The sequence below is a fragment of the Schistocerca nitens genome, chromosome 9, assembly GCF_023898315.1.
Source record: "Schistocerca nitens isolate TAMUIC-IGC-003100 chromosome 9, iqSchNite1.1, whole genome shotgun sequence".
In the NCBI taxonomy this organism is placed as follows: domain Eukaryota; kingdom Metazoa; phylum Arthropoda; class Insecta; order Orthoptera; family Acrididae; genus Schistocerca; species Schistocerca nitens.
Genome location: NC_064622.1, coordinates 62133160 through 62143881, shown reverse-complemented (window position 1 = coordinate 62143881; position 10722 = coordinate 62133160). Strand labels below are relative to the sequence as shown.

The 10722-nt window shown below is 37.8% G+C and overlaps 1 protein-coding gene across 1 annotated transcript in view; it reads right to left on the bottom strand.

Moving 5' to 3' along the window:
- Positions 1–7533, bottom strand: part of LOC126202942 (X-linked retinitis pigmentosa GTPase regulator-like) — a 414771-nt gene extending 407238 nt beyond the window's left edge. Inside the window, exons 1-2 of the mRNA XM_049937044.1 lie at positions 7419–7533; positions 6939–7064 (exon numbers count right to left, since the gene is read on the bottom strand). Coding sequence (XP_049793001.1) covers positions 6939–7064; positions 7419–7446 — 154 coding nt within the window. The 5' untranslated portion in view covers positions 7447–7533. The remainder of the gene's footprint in view (positions 1–6938; positions 7065–7418) is intronic.
- Positions 7534–10722: the final 3189 nt, after the last annotated feature.

Genomic DNA, 10722 nt, shown 5'->3' with positions numbered 1-10722 from the left:
ATGTTTTAATGTTTATTATTATTATTATTATTACTACTACTACTACTTCTACCACCAACCCTATTGAATATGTCTGCCATAGTCAGCATGCACTGATATAGTATTAAGTTATATGAAATACAACATAAAAACTATTTGAAAATTCAACATAAGACACACAGTAAAAATATACAATTTATGGTCATGTATAGTATTCTTCTTCAAAAGTAGAAAAGCACTGTCAAAAATTGCAACAAATACTATTCATTTGTCATTAGTCTACAGACAGCTTTCAGGTTGCTTAAGATATTATCCATACTTATATAACTACATATGTTTGAAAAACTAAAATCTAACTAACAAGGGGAGGCCGCCAATTGTGAAATTCAGATTTGATTCATACTGTGCATAATAAAAGCTCATGGCCAGAGGTGTAATGTGGCAAAGCACCAAGATGCACTTCTCAGCCGTTGTCGAGAAAATCGACAGTTAAAAGAAACCGTTCCGGTGAAATACTCTCTACGATTAATAGTTTTCTACAGCGTCGTGGTGCAGCGGTATGCGCTCGGGTTTGTAATATGAAGGTCGCCGGATCGAATCTCGCGCCATGCAATTTTTTTTATTATTAGTTTTTTGTAATTAAAATATACATATAAACTATTAATGAATTGCTTATGCATGTTGGTGAAGGCGGATCGCTCTCCAATTGTACCGCCTCCATTTTTCCGTTTTTTTAACAGGGTGTACCAAAGCTCTCCCGTCCGCACTGATTTTCGACGATGTTATAAGTTGCGCTAGGGACCGCATCTACCTTCTTTCGAAGTTAGCTGGCAACTACGCTGTTATGTGGCGGCTCGTTTCGGTCCATTCAACATCTGTCCTTCAAGTGTAACGAGCGAGCAACGGAGTTTATATTTCATACCTGCTGCAGCAAATTTGTGTTCGTGGGGTCTCTATTCTAATTCGAACTTTTGACTTACGCTATACGTATTCGTTTCGGAATATCGTTTCTACGTCTTCCGTTAACTATACGTGGTTAACATTATGAAGACAATTAATAACATTTGTGAAATACAACTTTGTTTGCGGAAAACATAATGATGTTCGAAGTCGCCAGTTTTTCCACCACAAACGACTTTCAACAACTTATTATATGCATAATTGTTGCAACTGATTGCCGGGAAATATATATATATATATATATATATATATATATATATATATATATATATATATATAGGGAAACATTCCACGTGGGAAAAATATACCTAAAAACAAAGATGATGTGACTTACCGAACGAAAGCGCTGGCAGGTCGATAGAGACACAAACAAACACAAACACACACACAAAACTCAAGCTTTTGCAACAAACTGTTGCCTCATCAGGAAAGAGGGAAGGAGAGGGAAAGACGAAAGGATGTGGGTTTTAGGGGAGAGGGTAAGGAGTCATTCCAATCCCGGGAGCGGAAAGACTTACCTTAGGGGGAAAAAAGGACAGGTATACACTCGCGCACGCACGCGCGCACACACACACACACACACACACACACACACACACACACACACACACACACACACACACACACACACACACATCCATCCACACATATACAGACACAAGCTTGTGTCTGTATATGTGTGTGTGTGTGTGTGTGTGTGTGTGTGTGTGTGCGCGCGCGCGCGCGAGTGTATACCCGTCCTTTTTTCCCCGTAAGGTAAGTCTTTCCGCTCCCGGGATTGGAATGACTCCTTACCCTCTCCCCTAAAACCCACATCCTTTCGTCTTTCCCTCTCCTTCCCTCTTTCCTGATGAGGCAACAGTTTGTTGCGAAAGCTTGAATTTTGTGTGTGTGTTTGTTTGTGTCTCTATCGACCTGCCAGCGCTTTCGTTCGGTAAGTCACATCATCTTTATTACAAAAAACAAATACTAAAAAAAGAATTGCATGGTGCGAGATTCAATCCGGCGACCTTCGGATTACATACCCGAGAACTTACCGCTGCGCCACGACGCTGTGGAAAATAACTAATCGTAGAGAGTATTTCACCGCAACGGTTTCTTTTAACTGTCGATTTTCTCGACAACGGCTGAGAAGTGCATCTTGGTGCTTTGCCACATTACACCTCTCGCCACGAGCTTTTATTATGCGCAGTATGAATCGAATCTGAATTTCACAATTGGCGGCCTCCCCTTGTAAGTAAAAAATTAGAATAGTCTACAAATTTATTACATTCTACCCACTAGGTAGTGCAGTTACGGATTCATGGCTGTAGGTAACTAGGTATTATGAATACTGGGACCTGAAGATAATGAATCAAGAGTTGATTGTCAGTAGGCAATCAGAATGCTCTTCGTAAATAAAGTTAGCTGGCATTCTGTCTAGTCAGAACTAAACATAATCAGAATCCTTGGCAAATTGCAAATAAGACATACAAGTAGGTTAGTGCAATAACAACAATATACCTTGAACTATGCTAAACATCAATCTATTACAGGAAACCATTTTCGTGGTGAGAGTCACTGACTTCATTAACTCTAACAAACTGTCATTGGCCAAGCTAACTCAGGCCTTGGGCTACACTACAGCTCTGTATGGCAGCACTTCTAGTTTTCTTCCATTCACATTTATTGACCTCACCAATATGGATAAACGTTCAATATGAGTTGTCAGCTTTGACTATAGTTCGTTCCATGAACAATGGCAGCTCGTGCATGTTGAGGCACTGATGGGGACTGCACTGTTGGCAATATTCAGCAATAATTGTGGTATGCACATGTGTGTGAAATCGCTTCAAGAAAGTGTATATCCTGTAAATTATGTCTCTCGCTTGCTTATGCAGAATTTAGCACTTACCACCACCATTAGTGGTGACAATTTGCAACAAATGGAATACAAATTCACTAAATAATGCAGTACGATCATGTTCAATGCTCGCATTAGCTACAGCATTCACAGCAGAGTGCTCAGAACACTTCTGAATGCTCAATGGCTGTGGAAGAATGGGTGATGTAGATGCACAGAACAAACATAAACTCGACCGCCATCGTTCGTGACTTCAACTATAGTGACATAAAATGGAAATGTCCGTTTGGCGTCATTGGTTGGGAGGCCCCTTGCAGGGCAGGTCTTATTACATTCGACGCCACACTGGGCAACTTGTGCGCCGAATGGGGATGAAATGATGATGAAGACAGCACGACACCCAGTCCCTGAGCAGAGAACATCCCCGACCCAGCCGGGAAATCGAACCCAGGCCCGTAGGACGGCAATCCGTCACGCTGGCCACTCAGGTATAGGGGCAGACTATAGTGGCATAGGAAACATGTGATAAACATTATAAATAACATAGGGACTATGACATGTTTTTTTAGGCATTTTTTTCCAAATGGACTGAGCTACAGGCCAGTCTGCCACCGCAGGCAGTTTTTTAATATCACACATTCGTTGGCTTCACCAACTAATAACCAAACTGTCACCTTGCAACCTAACTTGACCTTGGCAAAGCTACAGATCAGTCTGTTATCACAACCAGGTTTGTTTTTACAACCACGTTTGTGTGTCATCACAACAATGTTTACTTTTTGCTTTCACACTCATTGGTTTCACCATGTAACAAAAAAACTGAACATATGCACAAATAGATAAGGTGACAGCAGCCATTAACATTACATCCCTGGCCAAAGCCGATGACTCATATCTAACATTCCTCCTGTCCCAGGTTCACCAACTCACAACCAAACTGTCACACTCCAACCTACAGGTCAATCTGTTAGGTAATCTAGTATTTTCCACTCACCAAATAAATATGAAAATCTGCAGCCTACCTTCAAATTCATAATGACCAGCCAATAAAAGTTTTTCTGGCACTCCCTGTATTTAAAAAAAAAAAAAAAAAAAAACGGAATGAATTCGTATCTTCCACAAAGAAATCATTAGATACGGTGAATCTCATTAGCTATCATGTACTATCACCATGGCTACAACCAAAGTCAACAAATTGAAAACATCAGCATGCAATGCAAGAGCCACTCACACCATAAGTGCAATTTAGGTCTTTGATCACATATTAATTCGTTTGTTGAAGCCCAGAAATCACAGGGCACTTGCAACAACAGTGAACCCATATTTACGTTGAACACTTAATAAATGAAAATAATAAAAAGATTCTACAGACATAGTCTACATCGACAACTATGTCTCTACTCTAAAAATCACCATGAAGTGCATGGCAGAGGATGCGTCCCACTGTACAATTATTAGAATTTCTTTCGAATCCATTCATGTATGGAGCGCAGGAAGAGTGAGTGTTTGAATGTCTCTGTGTGTGCATTAATTTTTCTAACCTTACTTTCACAGTCCCTATCTGAGTGATACATGGGGGTTGTAGTATATTCCTAGAGTCATCATTTAAAGCTGATTCTTTAGTTTTTCTCTATCTTCAAGAGTCTTCCAGTCCAGTTCCTTCAGTATCTCCATGACACACTCCCACAGATCAAACAAATCTTGACCATTCATGCTGCCCTTCTCTTTTATATGTTATGTTCGATAACCCTCATTAGTCCTAATTGGTATGGATCCCACACACTTGAGCAATATACTGGAACCAGTTACACAAAAGATTTGTAAGCAATCTCCTTTGCAAACTGACTGTACCTCCCCAGCATTCTATGAATAAACCAAAGTCTACCACCTGCTTTACCCACGACTGGGCCTATGTGATCATTCCATTTCATACCCCTATAAAGTGTTATACCAAGATATCTGCAGGAGTAGGACGATTCCAACAGTGACTCACTGATAATATAGCCATAGGATACTATGTTTTTACATTTTGTGAAGTGCACAATTTAACATTTTTCAACATTTAAAGGACGCTGCCAATCTTGGCATCATCTTGAAATCTTATAAAGATCTGACTAAATATTTACGCAGATTCTTTCACACAGTACTTCCTTATAGATAACTGCATCATCAGCAAGAAGTCTGATGTTGTTATTAAGGGGGAGGGGGAGATTAGCAATTAACATCCCCTTGACAATGAGGTCATTAGAGATGGAACACAAGCTCGGTTTAGGGAAGAAAAGCAGCTGTGCCCTTTTGAAGAAACTATTTGCCATAAGCGATGTAGGGAAATCATGGAAAACTTAAATCAGAAGGGCCAGACACAGTTAAACTGTTGTCCTCCCAAATGCGAGTCCAGTGTGCTAACCATTGCGCTGCCCTGCTCAGAGTTAGTATTAATATTGTCTGCTACATCATTAATATACAACATGAACAGCAAGTGTCCCAACACACTTCCTGAGGCACACCTAAGGTTAGTTCCACACCTGATGATGACTCTCCATCCAAGATAGTGTCAAAACTGACAACAGTTATGAAATACAAAAATGCCAAGGCACACAGTGGCAATGTCAGTATGCAGAAATATGAATAACACACACACACACACACACACACACACACACACACACACACACACACACACACACACACACTATTATCTAACACATAAGAATAAACATATGATATAAACTTAACTAGCACATATATAACACATGTACAGCAAACAAATTTGTGTTATTTTATGCTCCACTTTCCTAACTTGCTTATTTGAAACAGTGATGCTCTAAATAAGACTGTCGTGATTGAACGACTTCGCATCATGAATAGCTTTTATTTTCACAGGGAGTTTATTAAAAAGTTTCAAACCAATGTGGAATGGACCCTTCTGATTAATTCTTGTATTTGTAAGGTTGTATTGAAGCCTGAGTCTTGTGTCATGGTATTGGACACGACAGTTCCTCTGCAGACTTTTGTGACTATCAGTTACATTTCTTTCCCCTTATGCAAATGCATGGAAGTAAAAGTATGTTAAGTACTGTGAACATAGGAATGCACGATTCCCTAATTTACTTCTGTTTATTATTCTAATAGCGTCCACTTGAATTTTAAATGTAGTGAGAGCTGCCAGAAAGTTTCACAAGAATGTTACTCCCATGACTGGATATAAGCACAGTAAGCACCCCTAGCAGTTTCCATACTGGTGTATGGCTTTAAGACTCTTATGGAATAATACTCTCAACTTAGTGTACCATAAACACACTCAAACGATGGAAAGCCCAGGAGGTAATTACAGTAATATGAATATATTGTCATTGACATATTCAGCATCTTTAATCAATTTCAAATTGTCTTGGAGCCAAATACCATGGAATTTTGTTCCAGCACAACTTTGCACTTGACCATATTTCAGAAAAGGCTAGATTTATTTGGATCCTTATTTTGTTGGGTATGAAATTCATTTTGGCAGTCTACATATTACCCAATTTTGGTCCGACCAATGATGATTTGCTTCACGGTATGATTTCCAGACTTTGCAGTTCCTTACTGTTCTCACTTTTAAGTGTTGTATGCATTAACACATTTATATATAGATCATTAACAGTGGGAAAAGAGGGGATGCACAATCTGGCCTCTGACACTACGTACTTTATTGTACACAGTAGACAGTACTTACTGCAGTCCATGAACGATTTGATCACCATCTTTAAAAGCTATGGAGTTCACTCTTTGTAAGTAGGCTTTGAAGATTAACCAGATCAAATGCATTTGACAGTTCTAAAAACAGTTATTTGTTACCTATCCGATTTAATGTACTATTAAGGACGTTCATAGTTTACTATATGTATAACATTTTACCTCCTAAATGCATGTTACGATATAGATTATTCTCTAAAAAAGAAATCAGTTTTTCGCACGTAATTTTCTCAAAAACTTTTGATATGTCAGATAAATACATATATTGTGATTAAATAACATTTAGTTTCATATAACAAAATAACTATTACACTTAATTCCTAGACAGGTAGTGCTTAAACTCAAAGTGATTCAGGATATACCGATCGAGTACAAGGTAAGTTTACTGTACATTAATTAATGAGTATCCTAAAATATTTACCGCACACGAGCGCAGTGTGTTCATCACCGCAGTCAAAGTCCACAATTCTGTCATTCCTGATGTAAAAACGACTTGGCAAGTTGTCTGCAAATCTCGAACGCCCAAACGTAAAAATCGCTCCCGTTTCTAATGACAAGAGTAACAGCATTCCATTAATTCAAAACATGAGTTATTGTATAACAACAGGGAAAAACTGTACATCTTTCTACACTGTCAAAAACTAATGTAATTAATGTAATCGTCAGCGTCTCCGCAACGTATTCCTCTTGTGACAGTCAACAGAATGTGTTTATAAGTTAAAGAAATCCTACGCTCCGGCAACTTTTTCGCTTAACGTTTGCTAAGGGAGTAAATATAGCAAAAAAAATCCAGAGAGAGATTAGGGAAGTATAGGTGAAGTGGATCCCTGTAACATACTATTCTAATGGAAATGCTAACGGCAATTAAAACGAAATTAATTCAGGACACCATTTAACATGCCTGGAATGTCAATTTCATCGCCCGCCATATTGCACAGATATTACAACACTATGTAAAATGCAACAGCGTCTATGCCACTGTTCATCACAGGCGTCTAAAGCTAGCGAAATGAGGGATGCTCAACTACCGGAACTACCGATAGATGGCTCTAGCGCGTGCCGGCCAAAGTTCATATCGTTGAGTGTCCGCCAGAGATCACTGGTGTCCGCCATATCTGAATTTGGCAAGAAACGAAGTGTCAAAACACGGATGAAAATGTTTTTCGTTCTGCGCCCTCATAAGTCTTTTATATTGGATGTTCTAGATATCTACACATCAACATAATGAAGTGTCTCTAATCTAGCGAGAAAAAACAGTGACAGTTCTGCTATGAAATTCCTAAATTCGAGTGTGTTTTGGAAGTTTGACAAGCTGCCCTATAAATCATTTACTATTAATTTTATGAGTGCTTTACTTATTTGCCCGTTTTAAAACACTATTTGAGATTCAATGGAGGTCAACAAATTACCTTACTTGCCAAAGCTATTAACTACAGGTATAATTCGAAAAATCTAGTGTGCAAAACAGTGAAGACGTCTCTTCAAATAAAAAGTTGACATCGTTTGCGTTTGCTTAGGGGTATCTTTACTGACAACAGAAATTACAACTGAACTGTCAAAGTATTACTTACGTATAAACGTAAAAATTTATTATTTTCTTTATCTGAAGTGATGCATTACCGATCTACATATATGCTGACACTGTAATTGCAACATGCACTTACGAATTTGGCTCTCTCTTTGATCAGAAATTTAAATGCCATGATTTTATTAACTGCTGTACGTGATTGGTGTATTTTAACTAAGTGATAAAGTAGAAGCACCAGTTTTTGACAGTGCTTCAGTCTTTGATACGAGACAAGAAATACATTTAAATGAGACAAACACAAAGGCCAACGTTAAGGCGTCTCTTAAATGCATGAATTGTATCATTTGGAAGTTAAGTCTAGTACTAATATTATATTGGACTGATCCATGATGATGTAGGAAGTGAAGGGACTTGCTGAAAATAACATCGATCACAGCTGTTAATTTTATGGTTGGGGTGTCTTAAAACCAATTTTCCAGTCTGACACCCAAACAATGACTGGTACCATGGTTTTATTTTAAAATGGAATTCAAAACATGTGAGTGAGCAAAATTAATTACACTATGAATTATAACCATGGAATTTTATTTCTGTGAATCTTGGTTCCAGTCTTTGAGATGGTGTCTGTCACTGGAATGACTGATTGTCAGTATAGGGCCCAAGCAAACACCAAACCTGAAAGCGAAAGCTGCAGAAGCTGGCCAGACAGGCACCCCAATGGCTGCTACAATCTGTGTGAGACAAGGGTGTCATTATATTGCAAATTTAGTGTAAAAAGTTCCATATTGTCTGAATTTGTTCTATACTGACAGGACATTCTAGTCCAGCAGAGTTTCTTATCTGCAAAAGTACACTAGCCAATACCAGTGGCACAAAGGTAGTGCCAAATTACAAACTATCCGGTAACAACAGAAGTATTGCTGGACAATGTACAGTAAATAATATGTAATAACCTGAGAAATTCAGAATTGGTTTGAAGAAATAGAACAGTATCTGGAAAGAGAGTAACATTCTCTACATATTCTCTCTCTCTCTCTCTCTCTCTCTCTCTCTCTCTCTCCCTCTCCCCCTCCCTCCTCCATGTTTAGAGTATTCCTGTAATAAATAGCTAATAGCATACCAAGAACATAAGGGTGTCACAGTGGAGATTTGTTTTCTGGTACAGACGTCTGATACAACTATTCCACAACAAAACTTATTTTCAATAGGTGTGGTACCAGTGCACTCCCATAGGATAACAGAATATTATATCCTCCAGGAATCACATTGGGTACACCACTTACAGCATTAACTGTACAGCAACTACAATGTTCTGTGAGCAAGTAATACCAGTCAGTATCTTTAATTTTAACATAACTCTTTACTCCCATAATTACCTGCTTCTATGTGTGCTTTTACTACAGGTTATTGGTAAAGCAAATACTAATTGAATAGGTCTTCACACTTTTAATACTTACCAGAAATTCTGAAAAAAGTAAATTGTTTTATTACTGTATAATTAAGAGGTGTTGACTGGTTTCTTTGAACATTTAATAGTAGCCTTCTTTTTACCTGCTATTGATAGAGAGCCATTCCAAGTTCTCTACAGAACAATCTCTCCCATTTTTCATGAGGTTTGTTATCATGTACACTAATATTGCTTCTTCTAAATGGTAAATAATGCATTCAGACACTGTTGGTATTAAAGGTAATTCATGAAATAAATTATATTTAAACCAGAAAATTAAAGATTCCACATGGCACATGAAAAGTACTTTGCTACACACATGTATGTACAGATTCCAAATTGTCTGGTAATTTGAGTTACAAACTTTTTTAAATAGAAATATGAAGAGCACAATACTTTGGGCCTGCAACAACTCAAACGTAAAATACTTTAGTTCCCTATGGGTAACTTTGTTCTACACGTGACTCGTGCAACTGCTTTCACTCTTAATGGAAAACTAAATGGTTTATGTTAACGTTAACTAGCAAAAAGTGTAACCATTGTTACATAATTTCTGTGAAGTAAGATTCCTTAATGTTAATTCCTTCCTTTGTCGTCATAACTTCAGTTCCATGTGGGACATATGAACTAACAAAATGAAATGCTTTTATTACTATGACCAAACAAAATATTTTTAACATTTAGTACACAGTTCAAATCAGCAAAAAGTGCAACCATATAATTAAGGTAAATGATGAAAATTAGGCATGTAACAAGTACTGAAATTTCCTAGATTGCCAAGTGCAACTGCAATCACTGTATTCTGTACTTTGTAGTGCTAGAAAGATAATTCTATTTGCATTATCTCCCCCCCCCCCCCTCCAACACAGGAAAATATAATAGAAAGACCTCCTAGCAAAATAAAGACAAAATTCAGAGTATTAGGTTTCACCTGACTCAGGCTCCCTTATTCTAGAATGGTTCTAAAGTAAAAAGAATGCTTATGATCAATTGGAACATTGTGTTCTTTCTAGGAAGTATTAAAACAAGAATTGACAGAGTAACAATTTTATTGCTCTTATGTTGCAGAGTATCCACAAACATTACTGTTTGAAACATAGGGCCACTGCATACTCCATTAGATCAAATTCAAGTTAACATGGTTATTGAGGGAAATATTTTCTCACACTGAAAGCCATCTGTCAAATAAGTCTCAGAACTTTTTTTTTCCATTAATTTCACACAAATCAC